A 21,923-nucleotide genomic window follows, 5' to 3' on the forward strand; every position below is an offset into this window, starting at 1 on the left:
CTTATCTGACCTGGTTGATAAACTATATTTTAAATTTCAAAATATTAAAACTTTATAAATCGATGTTTCTTGAAGTTCTAGAGAAACATGTTACAAATTCAAAAAGAAAAAGATTAAATCAAACTAAAGTATGATAAAATAAAATATATTTTTTTAGTATATAAATGTAATGTGAAACATTCAACCTTCAACTTCTAAGAACACTCATACTAATTAGCAAATAAATTAAAAAAGGATTTGGTTAACCTAACAAAACCGTTTAATTAAACAATTAATATGGAACAATATAGAAAGGATGAAGACATTGGAAAAAATCATCATTTGCAAATGATAATGATAAAAATCAATAATTGAAAGTTTCCACTGAATGATATGAAAATCTAAGTTATTTATTTTGATTTATTAATTTTCCCATCTTTTGCCTTTCGGCAGGAATCTTAATGCCATGGTTTTGGTTTTTATTATATATACTCCTAACTTTTTTTCTATTTAATCTTTTTATATTTTTACTTTTGATATTAAGTTGAGTTTTTTTTTTTTTTTCATTTTGTCTTGTATTTTAGGTTTAAATATTATTTTGGTTTATTTTTAAAAAATATTTTTAATAGATTACTTTTAACTTTAGATTATATTTTGATTTTTAAACTTTTAAAAATAAGTAATATTTTGAATCCACTCATCCTTATTTTTATTTTCATTTTTAAAAGATCAAGACGACTACTTCTTTAAAAGTTCAATGATTAAGATGAACAAAAGTTGAAAGTACAATGATCAAAATGAAGATTTTAAAAATTTTGGAACGACATTGTCTACCAAAAATGAACTACAGTTAAATTATTGAAACAAAAGTAGTATTTATACATTCAAAATATTACATCTTTATCTTTAAAAATTAAATTTTAAGAGGAATTCTTATGAAGAGCACCAAAATTAAAGCTATTTATCGGATATAGCAGGAAAAAAAAAACTTAAATTGACTAGAGAGAATTTGATATATTTTGTAAGTAATTTCAATCTGCTGTTATATTTGAAAATGCCTCTCCATTAATTTCGTAAATTAAAATTTAATTTTTCTATTTGGTTCTAAAATTCTATGATTTTGTACTTTCACCCCCTCTTTAAATACTCTAATATTTATCTATGAGTTTGTCTGTATTGACTTAAGAAAAAAAAAAACTTTCAAGAAACTCATTTTTGTAAAAATTATTTAAAAATAGACTTAAAAAAATAATTTTGAGTAACTTTCGGAAACTCTAATTTTTTTTAAAGATTACTTATTTTTTAAGTTAAACACTTGTAAATATAATCCAAACAAACAATTTATCTTTTTGATATTAATTTCAACTAATTAATTAATTAAAATTAATTATGATGCAAAAATTTCAATAAATTTTAGTGACGAAAATGTAGTTGAATTTGGAAACTAATTTTTCTTTTAAATTAATGGACAGAAAATTTATTCTTTTATAATCTATTTTTTCTTCTCTGCCCTTTTTCGTCACATTAAAGTAAAAATGATCACTTAAAAACACTTTAAATAAAACTTCCTCAAAATAGGAACAATGTGTTTAACAAAATCTTTTTTATATACAGTCGTGGATCTAGAAAATATAGAGAGACTGATAGTCAAAGTAACCACCAAGCTAATGATAAATTTTAATAATTGAGTAGTTTTCTTTATATATATTACATAAAGACAATAAAATTGAGGGGGCTCGAGCCCCCTAGACCTATGCTAAATCCACCGGTGTTTATATATATATAAATCTATTTGATCTATTAGATACATTAAAAGTGTTACACTAATGTCAAATTACTATAAAAAAAATTATCTTGAGAGAGCGAAAAGAAACATGCACTTATTATTATATTATTATTACGTAAATAAAAAAATTCTTATAAAAGAAAACAGATTAACAAAAAACTATAGCCTACTTGTTAAGAAATATGAAAATTTATGAAAAAGAAAAAAAGAAAAAAAGTACATGTCTTCGAACACTATTTTAAAAGGTAATTGTTACGACATCGTTTCCGTAATAATTGTACTCAATTTGTTACATTTTATGAATTTTTGTGTAATAAAAATGGATAGTTTTATATGACAATTCTCAATCTACATGTAAATATTCCCTCATCTCCATATTTAAGTGCATGTATAGTAAGAAAAAGAAAAAGAAATAAAAATGCTCATTTCAATAATGATGATTGGGTATAGATCAAATCATCCACTATCTCACAAATTGAGAGGGAAAAAAATAGGGTCAAACATTATGTAATTAGTTGAATACATAAATATCAAAATAACTTTTTTTAGTTCATGTAGAATGGAGATTCTAAGTTTTTGAACTCTTGAGGGAACATGCATATATTGATCTATGCTCGGATCGATAAGAATTCCGTTTATGAAAAGTACATATTCATATTTTTCTTTTTGTTTTTTCCTATAAAAATAACAAAATTTTACTTAAGTTAACGTTCTTAAACCTATTAATTTGCGTCCAGTTAAGATGTATAATCGAAATTTGAGTAGAGGTTACTAATAAGAGGGAAGTTGCATCAGATGACAAAATTTTTTAGAAAAAAATAGCTCATAGCACATATTTTTTGCATATTGCAAATATGACAACTAATTAGATATATCAGACAACTATTAGATCGATGGCTATCAAAGGATTATCAGATAGTTATTCGCTTTTAAATTTTCTACTTTTGCAATTAAGAAAATGTAATGAAATGTATCCTATTATCGTAATTTATTTTTACTATTTTTGCAAATGGCCCCTAATAAAAGTACTTTTTAACTTTAAAAAAAAAAAGTTTTTTTCAAGAATAATAAAAATACAAACTATTTATATTTTACGGTAAAAAAACCCAGATAAAAATTCATTACACCTTGATTTTGCCATAAATTGTAAATAATTTGTCCATTTTACCATTTTTGACAACTTCCCAAAAAAAAGAAAACGTAGCAAGTTCAAATGTTAGGCTAAATTAAACATAATTTGTTTAAGAAAGAATTGTTATGGATAGAAAAAAAAATTATTTATAAACTATAGTAACGACAAACTTAAGTGGGGTTTATAGAGTTAGTTGGATGAATTTTGTTATATTGTGTAAATAGTTTTGATATTTTGCTATTTTTTAAAATATCAATCTTCATCCATTTAAGAAAAGAACGTTTATTTTAATACAAACTTTTAAGTTGAAAACATGTTGTGCAATATGAATTGAAAAATCTTATCTTTTAATAAAAGAATAAGTCCTAACCAATTAAATTATTTTCAAATTTTCTACTACATATAATTAAAAAAATATTATTTAAATAAATGAATGATTAATAGAAACACAAAAATAGAATATATAGTTGGTAAATGAAATAATAGTAACTCTTGCCATCATTATGGTATGAAAGGCTACTATATATGTGTTTGGAGCATATAATGTTCTTCTTATTGAAGGTAATTTTAAAATGGTATGAACATATTTGACATTTTTATAGATATTTTCATATTAATTGTCTATGATTTTACATCTTGATATAAAGCGTAAATTGAATCATTATATATCATACAAAGTAGGTCATTAATGTAGGTCCAAAAAATTTAGATAATTAAGGGCCAAATGAATCTTTTGTTAATTTTAAAATTATTTTATGAAATTTTTACCTATGATTTTTCGTAAATATAGAAGATACTAATGTCGGTTATGAACTAAGATCATATAGCTAGACTATCATTAGATATTTACAATAACGAATATTTTCACTAGTTTGAAATTGTCTTCATTTACATAAAAGAGAGTTTAAGTATTAAATGTAATAGTTTTACACTATGTTATTATATGTTAATTTTTCATAAATGTAAAAGTCCATAATTGGATTTGTTTATCTATATTAGTATATAACGAGTGTTTTCTACTATAGTTTATCGAGATTGAAACCCTAATATCAAAAGTTTCATTACCTATATATCTCTCGCCGTAAATCTACATGAACGTGCAACGATCAATATAACTCTACGTTGACATTAAAAAAGATATATTTATATAACCCTCATCAAATAAAATTTAACGGTACTACGTAACTAGTATTGTAAGTCAAAATTGTTATAGCCACGACATGAAATTTACCTAATTAATGTCAAGTTGAAATTGACATTCTTGTTCATCTCTTTTTTCAACTTTATGTCTCTTAATTATTTATTACCCTTTTTCTCTCCATCTCTCTTACTTTCTCAAATTTCTTTAAAAAAAAGAAGGAAAAATAAAATTCCCTTTGCCTCCCTTTTGTGAAATGATCACTATTTGTTGAAGGGTTTTTTTCCCTCTCTCCTTTATATCACCCATTTAGGGTTTTCTTTCTCTCTCTCTCTCTCTCACACATGTAAACATTATTTAGGGATATCCCATAAAATAAAGTTTGTTCCTTTTTCCTCTCTCTCTCTCCCTCTCTCTTTTCCTATGGCTTCAACTTCATTTTGCTTAAGGTTTTCATACAAGAGATGTTGAAACAACAGCTTACAGAAAGGAGAGAAAGGGGGAAAAAATTATTGGTAACAAACCCTTTTTAATTATTTGTTTAATTTTGATCAATCTACTTGTTTTTCTTTTTTTGAAATTAATTCATTTTCTTTCTCACATCATCATCAATATGTCCCTCTCTCTCCTCTAGATCTCCTCAATTCACTAATGGGGTGTTTCTTAATTTGTTCGGGGTGGAAAATTGTCGCTAGGATCAGAACGAAAGACGTCCAACTATATCTCCAACCACGATAGAGGTGAAACCGTTGGTAATATAACATATTCAAGACATTTTTTTTGGAAAAAAGATCAAAATTTTGATTAGACTTTGATCTAAATGAGTGTAAGAGAGAGGGAGTGGGCGTTGGTGGGTATGGAAGAGAGATGATTATAGGGAAGGGGACCTTTTAGATTTTATGAAGAGTAGAGAAAATTGAAGTTTGGTATGGGAGAGAGAAAAGGAGAGAGAGAGAGAGAGAGAGAGAGAGAGAGAGAGAGAGAGAAGACAAAGAGGTAAGGGGAGGAGAGAGAAATTAGGGGCATTTTAATTAATTGTGATTCACTTAGGGACAAGAAACATGCATTGAGGGCTATGTTGCCCTTTGCCTTTAGGGATGCAATTAGGGGAAGGCCAAGTGACCTTCCACCAAATTTTATACAAAACCCTCAACTTTCAACAGGGAAAACCCTATCTTTTTCTTCTTCTTCTCCCTCTCTCTCTCTCTCTCTTTTCAAACTATCATGTGTTTAATTTAGAGCAATATATATATGATAATTGCAAGTTATAACATTTCTAGTTTTTACCATTTTGATAAAGCTTTGTAAATCAAGAGGATATATATATATCAAACTTATGCATATATACAATTGTTATATGATCAAAATAGAGATATGTGCGTTTAATGTTTGGTTGGTGGAGTTAAATAAAAACTTGTGTAATTAGGTAAACTCGATAAAAGAACCAGACCCTTTTCATATATATACACACATAGAGAGAATTGGACAGTGAGAAGAAAGGTCCAAACTTCTAAAGTACTTCTTGGTCCTCGAGTGTTCATATTCAATACTAGTTGAAGCTATGCCTAAAAAACAAAACTTACATTTAACTGATTATACGTAAATTATTCAAGTTAACATAAGTTTAATTGAGATTCTCTCGAATCCTATTCTCAATCTAGTTGAAATGTTCATATACACAATTATTGAAACGTATGATTCGTCTCCTTCATTAGTTTCTTTAAAAAAAAACGCTCTCCCAAACCCTATTCCCAAATATCCCAAATGAAATTACTAGTCAAATAAACCTAAAAGATTATATATTTATATGTATATCATGTAAGAAAACAATACACATAAAAGAGTGTGCGGTCTAGAAATCACCTCAAGAGATTACCCCATAATAAATGAAAATTTGGTTACAAAAGAAATCTCCAAATGGTAAGAAAGACGGCTCTGACAGACCCAAGAAAAGGTGCAAAAAATTTAGGTTGTCGCATAGCTGTAACATGAAAATTCAGCAGTTGTTGTATTGTATGTTTTTCACAACAAAATTTCATATTTAAAACCATCAATTTCTGGTCTTAAATTAAAAAACTACTCCTTATCTTCTCTCTCTCTCTCTAAACCTATACAAGATCTTCAAAATTCAGCCTAAAATTCATCAAAGGTTCAATTTTTAGACACCCCCATTTCATAAAAATTCAAACTTTTTTCTTCTTATATAACTAATTTTAATTTACTATATAATATGTTACCAAAAAAAAATGTAATTCTGATGTCTATTTGTCTCCTCTTTGTTCTTTGATTTATCTTAATTTCTTGTTTAATCCTTTTCATTTGTAGGACGATGTCTTCTTCCACCTACTCTAATTCTCCCTGTGCAGCCTGCAAGTTCCTACGTCGAAAATGCCTACCGGATTGTGTTTTTGCGCCATATTTTCCACCCGAAGAGCCTCAAAAGTTCGCCAATGTTCACAAGATCTTTGGTGCCAGTAACGTCAGCAAACTGTTGAACGAAGTCCAGCCGCATCAGCGGGAGGATGCCGTGAACTCGCTCGCCTACGAGGCCGAGGCAAGGATGAAAGACCCTGTCTATGGCTGTGTTGGCGCCATCTCTATACTCCAAAGGCAAGTCATCAAACTCCAAAAAGAGCTCGATGCTACTAACGCCGACCTCATTCGCTATGCCTGCAGTGAAATGCCAGCCCCATCTCCGTCTTCTTCGTCACAATATGCTCGAAGGTCGTCGTCAACAAGCCACGAGGGAAGCTCGTCTACCTCTAGCTATGGTCATTACTATACTGGTCTCTACTTTTCTCCATGGAGTAACAACAATAATGGCCCTTGTGGAGATGGCCATGACAAAGGAGAATACAAGTAAATATTTTTCATCAATTGATATCATTATCTTTATAATTTGAATCATCACAAGGGATATAATATCATATGCTGATGTGGGTGTGAAAATTTTATGATATTTTGATCATAAATACAATCGATAATTACAAATCACATCTATTGTATTCTGTCTAGTTTGTAAGCTATATATATCTCTACATTTTGAAAAATGATTTCAAACATTCTTATAACTTGCATAATCTAAAAATCAGAAATACTCTTTTATTGAATATCATGATGTCATATCTGATATATATAAAAAAATATAGGTCTCATGTAACAATTTTGTTAAACTTAACCCATATGAGATCGTTTGCAAATCATAAGAATCTTTGAAATCATTTTTAAAGATAAAGAGTGATGAATTTTAAAATAGACAAAAGTATGTGAATTTGCCATTATCTTGATATATATATATATATATATATATGAATATAGAAACATATATAAATAAATGTGCTGTATAATTTTTAATTAAGGTTTGCCCATGCCCTTGTAGGGTGTGTGTCTCTATCTTAGATACCTCTTTTGGAATGATGAGGGGAATTTAATGTAACCATTTCAATCATAGTGTGGTTTTATCTTTGTGATCATCTTTTGTGTATAATAATATTTTATATTTATATTCTTTTTCCTTCTTGTATATTTCAAATTATTCATAACTTTAACCATTGAGCTTTATTTATCATGTTAACTTATTTATATATAATTTTCTAGGGTATTTTTTATTTTTAATTTGAGTATATTTGTAACTTTTTTTTAATCATCTCATGTATATATGAAAACAATCTATTTTTAGTCTTAGGTATACATTTTTTAAAAATGTTCTTCAGAGTTATGTTTGAGTCTTTAACAATTTTAAAATAGTCTCATGTACTTATTTTCATGCAACTCATACGAGTATTTCAATCACAAATTGTCACCCAACAAATTTTTCTTTTTTGAAAAAGGTATCTTTTAATTCTTGTGATCGAAGGGGATGCATGGAAGGTGGATGAGTGCCTAATTAACGCCAAATATTACTCATTTATTTATTATGTTTTGACTATTTTTACGAAAGCATTTGAATTGTTAGTCAAATAAAAGAAAAATTTTTGACAATTTATCTTTTCAAAATTTAATGAAGTAACATTTTTTAGATGATAAATAAAAAAAATCATAAATAGAACAAGTTTTTAAATAAAAAATTATTGAACATGATAAAAATAATTAATCTCTCTCTCACGCCCATGAAAGGATTGGAATAAAGAAAGTGTTGTTTGTTCGTAAAACGACGTGATATATATATATTGTTTAAGACTAAAATGTCACACTCGTATGAAATGAGTTCTTTTTTTAAAAAGAAAAAGTATATTAATGTCAAACAACTTTGAAAGCAACCACACAATAGTTTATGAGATTTTAGTGATCAATTTATATGTTATACTTTTGGATTATTTCGAAAATAAAAAAGTTATATTCTTGTATTTTCTTTTATTATTTTGGGGAGTGTAAATGTGAAATAGTTTTCTTAAATCAAAACCAAATCGAATAAAGGATTATTATTTTAATTTTATTTTAAAATTTTAATTTATCAATAAAAAGGTCATATAAATCATTGATCTATATTAAAGTATATAATTAAAAAGTATATATAGTATGTCAAACGTTCATAGAATAAAATATGAATTAAATCATTGATCTATATACCTTTTGTTTTGTTTTGTTTTTCTTTTCTTTTCTTTTATTTTCTTTTCTTTTCTTTTCTTTTTTTTTTTTTTTTTTTTTTTTTGGCCTATTGTTTAGACAAAAATTCAACAACAACAAAAAAAGGAAATTCTATCACCTTTTCTTTTTCCCTTTTAGGGAATCAATTCTTTAAATATTTTATATTACCAACTTGCTAAATTTGCCTTTATGTTTCCTCTAAAAAATGAAAGAAAAAATGAAAAATGACATTTTCAAGTTTGGTGGAGATTAAAACTGTAATTTTGTTGACTTTGGTTCTAAAAAAGTGTCAAGAGAAAAAAAAAACCCTAAATATGAAGAAATTAAAGTCTGTTACATATATTATATCATCTCAAGTTTGTCATTATTTAAATTGGAGTTAAAAAAGGTTATTATTTAAAACTAATTAAGATTTTTAGTACAAATTGGGTAGGGAGATCTAAACCTGAAACTTTCCAAAGGCACGTAAAAAGCATCATTTGAATTAAGTTCTTGTTAGCCAATTAAGATTTAAAAAAGACAGTTAGTACGGTGCATTTTAAAATAAAATTAGAGTAATATGTATTTTTCTAATTTTTTTCATATTAACTATTTTTAGAGGTAACGTTTGATAATCATTTAATACTGAATTAATCTTTAATTTTCTTATAACTAAACTTATAAATGATAGAAAAATTGTTATGGATATCACAAAAATGAAACAATTTACAAAAATATAACAAACAAATTTAAATTGACTATAATGAATTAGATGAATTTTGCTATATTTTATAAAATAGTTTTAATATTTTTCTATCTTTTAAAATACTCCTGAATTATACTACTTCCCCCTATAAATTTATTTTATCTTGTTATATATCAACCTTCTGCAATATTTCAAGCAAAACAAACCAATATTTTAAAAAAAAATTCAAAAATATATATATTTAAAAATGTATTTTTGTTTTTTATCTTAATTAAGAATTTCTTTACAATATGTAAAAATTATAGTGAAAATTTGAGAACAAAAACAAAATCTAAAAGCAGAACTTGTGGTAAAAACAAGACTTAAATTATTTTGATCAACTAAACTTAGTTTAGATTTTTGTATTCTTAATTCCCCATATAAAAATGGTAATAGTTTAAAGAAAATAAATATTAGCAAACAATTGTTTAGTAAATAATAATATAAAAATTACTATTAATTTATGGTTTTTGTGAAATTAAATAAAAGGAAATATTTATTTTTTGCGTAAGTAAAATAAAAAAGAGATGAAATGCATTTAAATATTATTTTTATAATAAAATTATTTCTAAAGTAAAAAAAAAAACAATTAAATTAGATTATTATAGTATATTTATATGGAAAAGTTGGTGACTACATATGGCCTATAAGGTGATGTAAAAAGAAAATCTGTAGGTGTGGACTCCTCATTTGAAATGAATCATTGTTGGGGACTGCATCTCTTTGACCTAACCATAGCATCAAATTTTATTTTTATTATATATATGTGGGATCAATTATATATATACACATTTTAACCTTTATGGACTTTCGTTTGTAACAAATACAATATAGTTCATGTTTTTTAATTTGTTAGACAATTTAATTTCTAAATTTTAGCATGTAATAATATAGGTCTTGTTGGTAATCATTTTGACCCTTTTTTGTTTATTAAAACAAAATATATTTTTTGAAATTTTTTTTCTATTTTCAATTTTCTTTCGTAATTTTGAAAACAATTTTTTTTTATTAAAACACAAAAAAAGGTGAATTAATTATCAAACACACGTCTTTTTTTTTAAATCAAATTAAAAAAGCATAAACAAATGGATTACCCACGTAGGTCCCTGGTCATTTAGAATCTACAGCAAATAATATATATATATATATATATATATATATATATATATATATATATATATATATATCAAAGTTAAATATCAATGCTTATTATTGGGTCCTAGTAAGTTTATTGATTCATGATCTATGTACAAGAAATATTATCAAACTTTAAATTTAATTTTTTTTAATATAAAGGGCTTTTCATTCAAATTTTAATGTACATGTACTAGAGTGTTACATACTAAAGTCTAGAGACTATATAATTGTTATAAAATTGAAATTATATAGACTGAAAATACTGAAATTCCAATGTCTAAATTGTTACTTTTCGTAAAAGTCTAGAGACTGAAAATGATTTTTAACGTTACGATAACTATCAATACGTGTAATTTAGTGATAAACAACTAAAAAAGGTATTTTAATGAAGTGAGTAGTTATTTAAATAGTATTTCTTCACAAAATAATTCATTAAAAAAACCAAATTGAACGATAAAAAAGCAATTGGAATATTAGACATAATTTAAAGTTGGATGAAAATAATAATGGCTGTTTTACTTTGTTAAAAATTGTTATTTTAATTTGATATAAAATAGTAATAATCTCTATTGTGTAAAACAATAGGAATTTTTTATATGGAAGTTTATAGCAATAATTGTGATTAGATATATACCCTATTGGATTCTATATATGTGTGTGTATATAATTGGTTAAAATTCATATCATTGATATAGAAAAATTATATGGTTTGAATTCCACCAAATTATTTTGATTTTACTTTTTTATGGTTTGGAAATTAAAAGATATTTTGTAGATTTATATCTTAATTCTAGTTTTGAAATTATATTTTTTGTTTTAAAGTTTTCTCAACACGAGTTTACTTAAAATGTTAGTTTAAAAGATGAGAAGTTAGTAGTTAAGTGTCACATGCCAAATTTATTTAGAACATAAGTATTGTTTGTACATTTTAGTTTCACGTGAAAAGAGTTAAAATGATTATTATATAACTACGTAAAAAAAGCTTACCTTAATCTAAAGAGATAGATGTTTAAAGGTTTTGTTCACTACAAGAAATCTGGCCTTTAATGTCGGTTTAAAACCGACATTAAAGGCCTTTAATGTCACTTGGCGACCGACATCTTTGCGAGCGTTATTAAAAGGCTTTAATGTCGGTTGGGCTTCAATGTCGGTTTATAACCGACATACCGACATTAAAGGCCTTCAATGTCGGTTATAAACCGACATCTTTGAAGGTGTTATTGAAGGCATTTAATGTCGGTTCATCTTTAATGTCGGTGGATAACCGACATTAAATATGTCTTTAATGTCACTTATTATACATCTTTAATGTCGGTGGAAGACATTAAAGATGTCTTTAATTTTTTTTAACCGACATTAAAGCTGTCTTTAATGTCGTTTTTTCAAATTTATTTTTATTAAATCCTTGCATTATCGTCCATTTTGTATGACACCAAATAGTTAAAAATGAAATCTTTTACTTGTACATATACAAAATGAAATCTTAATAATGTGTACATTTATATACAACTTGAATCCAAACACAGAAATTATGAAGCTTAATTATTACACTGATCATCCTTTGGAAAGAAAGAAAGAAAGAAAAAGAATATATTGAGAGAGCAATAACTAAAACTGCAACTAATAGCAAACTAGAACGCTTCACAAATGACCAACTTCAAGATCTTGTCACAAAGATGAGGGTCTGGCTAATTGTACTCACTTGCAACCATTTCTTCTATTGCAGTCATTTGTTTAGTGATAACTCCCTGTAAAAGACATCAAGATGGTAGAATTGATAAGTAACAATGTTATGACCTAGTTGCTAGTAGAAATATCAAAATGACTAACTTTATGAACTTTGTTACTAGTTTCGTGTTTGGTGACATTTATAAAAATTAAGGTTATTCAATTAATGAATATAGTTAAGTTAAATTTGAGGGAGTTTTGTTGTTTATTGTTAAGTGGAGTAACAATCTCAATCATTGAATTCAAACTTTGGACCATTTTTTATTTCCTTACTCTTCATTCACAAAACATCCTTCTCTGCTAAAAAAAATATGAAATCTGATTGAATATATAAACATGCTGAATGCAAATAGATTTATTACCTCTAACATGAACTTTTCAAGAATTAACAAGATATTTCAGTATCTAATAAAGTGTAACATTGTCCTGTAAGAAGTATATTTCATTTCATCCATTTGATTTGGCATGATGTTGACATGGTTGTGATTTAAATACATCAAGCTACTGTTTTATATTTAAATTACAACCACCAGAAAACGAAAAACAAATCGTGGGATGGGGCAGAGTTGGGGAGAAATAGCTACTAATTGTATGGAGAAAAACATTTGAAAAGAATAAAGTTGTAGCTTTTCAATAGATACTGTACCTTTTTCCATCTTCATTTGAAAGATTCAGCCTCATAGCTTAATGGAGAAAAACAGAAATTTTCCACCTGAAAAGAATAAAGTTGCAGCTTTTCAATAGATACTCAAGTTTCTACAAGTTCATGACCAAAACAAAAAAACAGTCCCAAGAACAATAATCAATGTAACAGACTTGGAAATGCAACATATAGACAGTTTATAGACTGGAATATAACAGAAAGATGAACTGATGTTTTTACTTCATTACTTATGACTATGAAATGTTTTCAAACTAACGTACTTAATCCAACAAAGTATATAGAGATTCCAGAGGTAGGATATGTTTCATTTCATTAAGGATGCAATTGAGTAATTTGGATTGAACATTCATACCTCTCAACAGCAAACAGTGACGAATTGAAATCCCTATCAATCATGTCTTTCAGTGTGGTAAAGCTGCTCAGTATTCACAATTCTATTGAACTATCATTCCTCTAGATGCACTTTGTGTAATAAAAGAAAAAAAGAAAGAAAATGTCTACGCCTGTACGCTGTACCATCGTCTTCAAGTAAGATACGAATCTTTACATTGCAACTGTCACTCCATACAATCTTCAAAGTCGAAACTACTTGCACAATCCAGCAATGCATTTTGATGATGCTCATATCGGCAAATATAATTCAACCCAACAAGAAGCTCACATATGGCTTCCTCTGTCTTCTTTCGATCAGCAAAATACAAAGTTTGGATCAGCAAAACAAAATGCAATGGCTATGTGTTTGAATTTGGAAGTGATAAATATGGTAAAATTAGAGAAACTCCTAATTCCGAAGAGAAAAGCAGCGGCAACTAATTTTGTACCTTGTAACTTGAAGTATTCATATTCATAGATAAGAATTCTTCTGAGTTCTTAAACCTTAATTAACTACTTGAATTCAGAAAAGGAAACACTCAAAAGAGGAATCAACTGGAGAAAAAAAGAGATTAAACACACACGAGCAGAGTTTGAAAACTCATCAAACAAAAATTCAAATGCTAGTGCATATGGTAATGCTTTCTTGAGAACGCTGCTAGTTTTAGCATCTCGAGGTTTGAATGTGATAACAATATGAATAAGCAACGAAATGAATGAAGAAGAAACTTACTACTTATCATCCCGGCCCACCACATAGGTTCAAACAAATACGAATATCCTCCAGAACCTGATAACATGAAAACAAGTTCAATAAAACAAGAAGAAATACAACTAGAATCTAAAAATTATCAAAATATCGATTCTAACTACGTACAAAGCCCTACATTAAATCACAAACTAATCGCTTCAACTTTTACACAAACATGAAATTCAACCATTAATAAAATCGAAATTATTCATCTAAAAAGATGTTCAAGCAAACCTGCTCTAGTTCCAGAAGCACCGAAATGCCGAAATAACGGCACCACAAACGGAACACCGACGGAACTCATGTCGTCTCGTCTCCGGACGTCCACACCCCACGTGCGAACACAGCCTAAGCCCATTCCCGGGCGACCCCCCACGTGCCTCGAACCATTTCGCTAAAAACTGACTTGCTGGATGAGCCTCCGATGTCGGGATATTGCAACCGAAATCGCTCAACAACGGACATCCCGAGCCGGTAACGTGCCGGTGGTGAGGAGGGTGAGTGTTCCACCTGAGGCACGAGCGCGATGCAGCAACGGAAGAAGCTGCCTACGATGATAGCACGACGGCGAGTTCACGCGCATTGGCGACTGATCAGAGAAGAGAGGGGAGAAAGTGATGAGATTGAGAAAGGAAGAAAGGGAAGAAATGTTGAGAGAAAACCTTTCTTTTGTAGGGTTTGGTAGAGAAGAAAGGAGAAAAGAGTAAAGTGTAGGGTTTGGTAGAGAAGAAAGGAGAAAAGAGTAAAATAAGAGAGAGAAAAATTCAACTTTTTACAAAATAAAAAATAAAATAAAAAAGACCTTTAATGTCGGTTCTAAAAAACATGATGTTTAATGTCGGTTTTAAACCGACATTAAAGATAAAGCTTTAATGTCGGTTTAAAACCGACATTAAACATCCGTCTTTTGAAAACCGACATTAAAGCTTATTTTTTATTTTTTCCACCCGACATTAAAGACCAAATTTCTTCTAGTGGTTTGAGTGGTTATTTTAACACATTTAAAAGTATGTTGTGAACGTAATTATTTAAGTATTCTAACCATTACTTACTTTAAGGTTCATTAATTTATCCTGTTATAAGTTTCTAATTCTCTATTTAGATGCATCGTGTATAACATGTATGAAATGCAATACAAATATTTATTTATATCAAGCTATGTCAAAATCAAAGAAATGTAATTATTACATTGATACGAATATATCAGACTTGAAGCCTCTCGAAAAGAGGTAGTGCATATGATAATGGTATGTTGGGAGGTGGCACTTGGCCTAGACAATTCAATTCGATCATAATATCGAGACAAATGTATGCTTTTGATTATTGTTCATCATTATAAACGAAGTACTTGTCACTTAATTTGGTGATCACACATGACAATATCACATGTGAGGTGCTTTGAGTTCATCTTATATAGGTTTGTAGTTTATTATGTTAAGTGGTTGGACAAATTAAGCCACACAGTTATAATTCAAATTTCTTATAATTTAGACATTAAATAATCAATATGAGATGGTTCAACCAAAACACTAAAGATTATTGTAACTATATTTTGCTCTTTACTTTTAGAATCTTAATTTAAAATTAATTTCCATCATTTTAAAAACTATTTATATTATTTTTAAAAAAAAATCGAGAATTGAATATTCAAATTTACAAAATTTAAGATGAGAATATGCATTTAAATGAAATGATATTAACATCTCTACCAATTGAAAGCATATTGCTAAAACACAATCTAATTATTCATACAAAATAAATAAATAAATAACAAAAATATTAAAAATATTTACAAAATATCAAAATCTAACAATTTAGATAATAAAATTTGACTCAATTTAAATGCATAGTTTCACTTTGTCACATACAACTTTTCATAAAAAAAAATAATTGCTCATCATTTAAATGGAGATTATTCCACTAAAAGCTCTCTAATCTTAATTGGAATTTTAAAACCTAAGTACGAATTTTAAAAAAAATAATAATAAAATAAAACATTTACGTTTCATAAAAGATAATAACAATAAAAATTCATTCATTTAATTTTTTTTAGAAAGTATAAATATTTTATTCATGTTGGTACATCCTATTTTTTCTTTCTAACATGGAATACATAATAATATACCTAACTTTTTTCAATTTGGGTAACAAAAACTAAAAGAAAAAAACCCGACAAACAAGAGAGGCAACACGCAAGACAACAAATTAAAGTATATATTATGTGTGTGTGAGAAAGGAGGGGGGGAGGGGGAGGGACCCAGAAGAAGCGCCCTAGAAAAAGGGTACACCGAACCCTATGAGCATTCCCTATTGTTAACTATTTGTCTTACGGCTACGACACCAAGACGTGCCCTTTCCCAACCACCCTTCCCCCCTTCCCCCCTTCCCCCTTCCCCCTTCCCACCCATATACTCTCCTCAAAAACCAACTAATTCTTCCTTTTCTTTTATACTTTGTTATCCCTCAAATATAGAGTTTGAGTTTATGTTTTCAAATAGGTCAAAATCATAGTTTCTATTGTAGATTAGGTTTTCAAATTTTTGTTATATTTTTTTTAAATAATTTTAATAGTTTTATTATTGACAATTGCAATAATTTTCTTTTTGTCTTACTTGATTTTTCAATTAAGTTTAGAGTTTCTTTCTTCTTCTTTTTCAATATGACATCCTCAGAAGTATTTACTGATAAAAAAAGTACTTTCGGGTATGACCATTCTTAGAAGAGATGATAAAATGGACATTCAAAAACTTGAAGGTAGGGAGAATAATAATAATGTTGGATAAGATATAATGAAATGATAAGAAGGAACGACAAAATTGAGATTGTAATTAGGGTTTGATTTGATTGATGAGATGTGGAGGAATCCCCCAATCCTTCATGGTTCATAGTGGGCTTCCCACATGCGACCCTTAATTTCAACATAATTTTGACGTCTTCTCAACCTTATATGTCTGTCTTTCTCTTTGTAATTAATTTGCAAAACCATCAAAACCATAACTTGCATTTATATTTTTAATTTTTCAATTTTGAAAACTAACCTTTAAAAGTTTTTTTAAAAAATTATTATAATTTGTATGATTTCTACCATAATATAAGTTCGAGGGTTCAATTTAATACTATCTTATTTTTATTATTAAATTTTAAGTGTTAGATAATTTTAATTAATTTCATTCTTTCTCCACAAAGGAAAAATTGCTCGAACTCAACTTTAGTTCATTGGGTTTAAATTAATCGAAATATCTAGTATATCTGAAGAATAATTTACCTCCAAAATTAATAATAAAGATGAATGACGTTTTGGGTTTGATGATGATCTATGTTTGTATGACGTCTAACCCCATACAATTTTCAATTTAGGGTTAGAGTCGAGATGGATAAACAAACTCACTTGACCTTTTTCACAGAGAGGAATAAGTTATTTCCCTACCCCGACTTTGTCACATCTAGTCTCTTCCTTTACATTTAGTGATATAATTGTTTGTTTAATAAAGTATTTGGTTGTTTAACACTTCATGACACTATTTTCGAATCTTAAACAACTTAATTTTAAAACTTTATCACAAAATAATTTAGTTTTCATATTTTCAAATTTACAATAACTTTGTTCCAAGCATGAAGAATGTCATCAAAATTAATTATGTAAGGATTTAGCCTTCCTAATTTACAAAAACACATTTGGGGACACCAGCCAAGTTTACGAAGCCATATTTGAAATTGTTAAGGTTATTTTCTTTATTATTTTATTTTTTTTCCCATTCACATATGCTAGTCTTTTCACTCTTAGAAAAATATTCAAGTTTTCAGAAATATTCCAAAATCAAAATTTGGTCGGTTAAGTGATTTGAGTTTTGATTAAATGAGGTGATAGCAAATATAAAGTTCTCAGTTACTATAGAATTTTTTTTTATTTTTTTTATTGTGCTTTCTTAATCATTCTTTAGTAAAAGAATTGGGAAAAAAAATGACCTCCGAAAATTATGCTAAACCTCAACTTTTGGTTGGTTTTAATGAATCCAACCATTTACCATTAATAATTACTATTTGATTTGATTTGATACCATTTTTTTAGAAAACTTGTGTGTTTGGGGAAAAGTCTAAGTTCTTTATTTTTTTTACCAACGAAATAAAAGGAGGAAAGATGAAGTCTTTAATGGAATATTTTGAATTTAAGATTATAGTGGTTTAAAGAACTTGAGGTTGACTAAATGAGAAGATGGTGAAATTATATATAATTTTATAAGAATCTACTTGAAGAAATAATTAAAAGTTAGATACTCTCAAAGTGTGTGGTAGAGCATAATTTTTGGGGGTCTTTTCTTAACAAAAACGAATTACTTAAAATGATCAAATACTTGGAATCCTATCATGAGAAGAATAATATATATTAATTTGATGTGTATGAATGGTCCAAATCAAAACTATTTACTTCATTGAAAAAATGGTCTTCTAGCTTTTGGTTTGAAAAAGTTGGTTGAGTGTTTTTTTTTTTTTTCTTTAACTAACTATTTTGAATTTTGATTGTAGCCGTTAAGAAGACGGGAGAATTAGTTAAATGAGACCATCATTGGGTGAACTTTATTGTTTAAGAAATAAAAAAATTTGGATCCCAATTTAGGTTTATTTTTAATAATTTATAGGTCAGACATTTCATGTCACCGATGAGAATGATTTTTCGTAGAAAATGGTTGGATATGTACAGATATAGTAAGGTTGTATCAAAATAATTTTTGTACAATAAATTATGGAGGAGGAACTATTCCTAAATAGTGAGATTGACAAATAGAAGGCTTTATATTTATTTCAAAGTATAAGCTTATTAGAATCAATATCTTATCAAGTTTTCAATAATTAAAAATAAATTTATATCATAATGATTATTGGTAAACAATGTTTTGATCAAGTTCTAATAAATATATGTACAATTAATGTTTTAATTTGTATATACATATATATTAAATTGGGATGTTCTATAAATGAATTTGAAGGAGTTGACAATTGGAACATTCAAAATAACAATGTGGGCCGAGGTACTACACTTTAGCCCGTTTTTTTGGTCCAATTTTTACGGCCCAAATAGAGGTCTACTTGGAGATATTATGGTTTTTTTTAATTATAATATGCAGTAATTTTTAGAATAATTATTAAGTATATAGCAATATTTTAAAAAAATTGCAAATACAACGAAGTCCATCAATGATAGATTTCTATCATCGATAAACTCTTATGGTTTTTAGTGATAGACCTAACATTTTCTATATAGTCTATCAGTGATAGACCTAACATTTTTTACACGGTCTATGAGTGATAAACTCCTATCATTGATAAATTTTGACAGACTTTGCTATATATGTAATTTTTTTAAAATGTTGTTATATATTTAATTATTTTGAATATAATTGCTACATTTGCAACTATCCTCTTTTTCGTAATTAAGAGTTTTTCTTAAAATAATTTTAATTTAAAAAGTTCTCTTAAATGACATTAGCTAGCAAAATAGACTTTATTTTCATACATTTTCACATTTTATATAAAATATTTTTAATAGTGAACATTACTTGCCTCTAGTGATAAGTTTTTTGCTCTTGATTATTTGTTTGTTAATTAGAAGAGAGATAGTCGAAATTATATGAACACACATTATTTTAAGAAAAAATTACTAAAAATTAGAATATATAATTTGGTTCCTTGAGAAGCATGCCAGTGCATAAACTAAACTATATATTAATTTTCTTTTGAGAAAAAAACTATTCGAAAATTTAAAGATTGTTAAGAAATGGCATGATCATATGTGAAACTACTTTTAAAAGCCGGTGTGAATAAATTTTAAGAGTTATATGAATAAACACGATTTTGTTGGCATAAAAAATAAAGTTTGTTTACCGTCCCTAATTTTTTTAAAAAACGTCGAACATTTTGGTGGCATCGATTTCATTCATATTTTGAATGAAAAATAGGAGTGCCCACGGTTAGATTTGATCCAATTTTGGACAAAACCAAGACTAAACCGAAGTGTTCAGTTTATACTTTGCATGAATCGACGAGGTCTGTCCAAGTCTGTTTGGTTAAAACCGAATTTTTCCTAAGCTTCTCTGTCAAAGGTTTGCACTCAATTTAAGTCTTGAAGCTTTAACCAATTGCACATGGAGTTCGAAGGAAGAGTTGTTGGATTGTATTTTTTTAAGAAAAGTTAAAGCCTATTGCCTTTTGTGTAATTGTTTATTTCAAATTGTCATTTAAAGCTTGGTTCTTGCATATTTCTTTAAGAATAAAATAACATTTAATTCATTAAACTTTATTAAAATAAATAGGATACTATAGTGTGTTTTCAAAGGGAGAAATTCAATAAAACTAAAACACTTGGTGCTCTCCCATATTTCCCTCTAAATTTACACTATCAACCATGTAAAAACTTCACTCAGTTTAATTCAACCCTCGAGTTCAATACCATCAAATTGGAACTTAAGGATCAGCTATAGCTATTTTGAGTTCTCAAAATCAGGCTCATGAATGGTACTTCTAGTTGACTTTTATTTTGTTATCTATATCCCACAAGTATGGTATTTTTAGAGCTAAGAAACAAAATTGTCGGCATCGAGATGTAAATTCACACTTATGAGTCCTTAAATACCATATATGTTCTTTAACTATAGTCTGTTACAGAAAACTTGACTTTAATATTTGAACTTTTTTCTTGAATTTTTTAAGGAGTCGAACTATGTTGAGGTTGGAGTAGAGATATATTATCGTGTTAAAAATGACATCATTTTAGGACGAAGGGTGAGCAGCAGATGCATAAACTTGTATTTCTCCCCTAAATAACCTTTTTTCACTTTCCTCCGCAACTAAAATTTACAACATATCAACCAAAACCATTCCCTCTTAAATAAAAATTGACTTGACATAAAATTTACTGCACCAGAAAGAACCAGACGATTGTGTACAAAGATTTGTACAATTCTCCTTCATGCACACCGCAAAGTTGCCATTTATCTATCTAAACTTTATGTCTTTTGATATATATAATATATATATCGTTTATAGGTTCCAAGTGAAACTTGTTCCCCATGCAAAGCCCCTACTCACCATCTCACATGTTACGTGTCACCATTTTGCCAATCCCACCTCCATTTATAAACACCATCCAATATGTCTTTCTTCCTTCAACTTTCCTTTTCCGTTTTTCCTTTCACTTTAGGCAAAATGGCTGACCGTCCACAACCACACCAGCTCCAAGTCCACCCTCAACGCCGCTACGACGACATCGGAGCTAAGGGACGAGGAGGCCCTTCGGCCTCCACAATCCTCGCCGTCGTAACCCTTGTCCCTCTCGGTGGCTCACTGCTTGGACTCGCCGGTTTGACTCTAGCAGCCACGCTATTTGGCTTGGCCGTGTCTACCCCTGTATTCATCATCTTCAGCCCCATTCTAGTGCCAGCAATCTTAACCATTGGTCTGGCCGTCCTTGCCTTTTTGACCTCTGGGGCATTTGGGCTGACAGCTCTCTCTTCGCTCACATGGGCTTTCAACTACCTCCGTCGGGCGACCGGGTTTATGCCTGATCAGATTGATCAAGCAAAGAGGCGCATGCAGGATATGGCTGGTTATGTGGGGCAGAAGACAAAGGACCTGGGGCAGGAGATTCAAAGCAGGACCCAAGATCAAGGGAGGAGGACGTGAATGGAAGAAGATAAAGGGAAATGGCTGAGTTATGTTTAAATCCTGTAGCGATGTCAATGTCGGAATTGTAGGTGTCTGAGTGTTTTCTTTTCAGGAATCCTAGGATAGTTCACTTTTGAGCTACTTCTAGAATGCTGGCTTTGGTTTGCATTTCTACTATTTCAGTGTACTACTGCTTGCTTCAATCACTTTGTTATTACTTATTAGACATGCATTGGTCGTTAGACCTATTTCTCTCTCCTCTCTCC

The 21,923-nt window shown here is 28.5% G+C and overlaps 2 protein-coding genes and 1 long non-coding RNA gene across 6 annotated transcripts; 2 read left to right on the plus strand and 1 right to left on the minus strand.

Annotated features, from left to right (window-relative positions):
• The first annotated feature begins 6,360 nt into the window (after positions 1 to 6,360).
• LOC103487119 (LOB domain-containing protein 25-like) lies at positions 6,361 to 7,029 on the plus strand. Its single transcript, XM_008445341.3, has one exon. The coding sequence runs from the start codon at positions 6,365 to 6,367 to the stop codon at positions 6,896 to 6,898; it is 534 nt and encodes a 177-aa protein (XP_008443563.1). The 5' UTR covers positions 6,361 to 6,364; the 3' UTR covers positions 6,899 to 7,029.
• A 4,951-nt stretch (positions 7,030 to 11,980) lies between these two features.
• On the minus strand, positions 11,981 to 14,663 carry LOC107990612 (uncharacterized). 4 transcript variants are annotated; one of them, XR_001762297.2, is made up of 4 exons: positions 14,233 to 14,662; positions 13,228 to 14,037; positions 12,858 to 12,923; positions 11,981 to 12,231 (listed from the first exon to the last, which is right to left on the minus strand). It is a non-coding gene; the product is annotated as an uncharacterized LOC107990612 (long non-coding RNA). The 4 variants fall into 4 exon arrangements; XR_007820072.1 differs by having other exon boundaries at positions 12,858 to 13,552; positions 13,981 to 14,037; positions 14,233 to 14,661; XR_007820073.1 differs by having other exon boundaries at positions 12,858 to 13,555; positions 13,981 to 14,037; positions 14,233 to 14,661.
• Positions 14,664 to 21,064: 6,401 nt separating this feature from the next.
• Positions 21,065 to 21,913, plus strand: LOC103487118 (oleosin Ara h 10.0102). Its single transcript, XM_008445340.3, has one exon. The coding sequence runs from the start codon at positions 21,145 to 21,147 to the stop codon at positions 21,673 to 21,675; it is 531 nt and encodes a 176-aa protein (XP_008443562.1). The 5' UTR covers positions 21,065 to 21,144; the 3' UTR covers positions 21,676 to 21,913.
• The last annotated feature ends 10 nt before the right edge of the window (positions 21,914 to 21,923 follow it).

This window comes from Cucumis melo, chromosome 4, assembly GCF_025177605.1.
Source record: "Cucumis melo cultivar AY chromosome 4, USDA_Cmelo_AY_1.0, whole genome shotgun sequence".
Lineage (NCBI taxonomy): Eukaryota > Viridiplantae > Streptophyta > Magnoliopsida > Cucurbitales > Cucurbitaceae > Cucumis > Cucumis melo.

What these genes read in the sequence shown, in the direction of transcription:
- LOC103487119 (XM_008445341.3), top strand. Translation starts at nt 6,365, where the DNA reads ATGTCTTCTTCCACCTACTCTAATTCTCCCTGTGCAGCCTGCAAGTTC.
- LOC103487118 (XM_008445340.3), top strand. Translation starts at nt 21,145, where the DNA reads ATGTCTTTCTTCCTTCAACTTTCCTTTTCCGTTTTTCCTTTCACTTTA.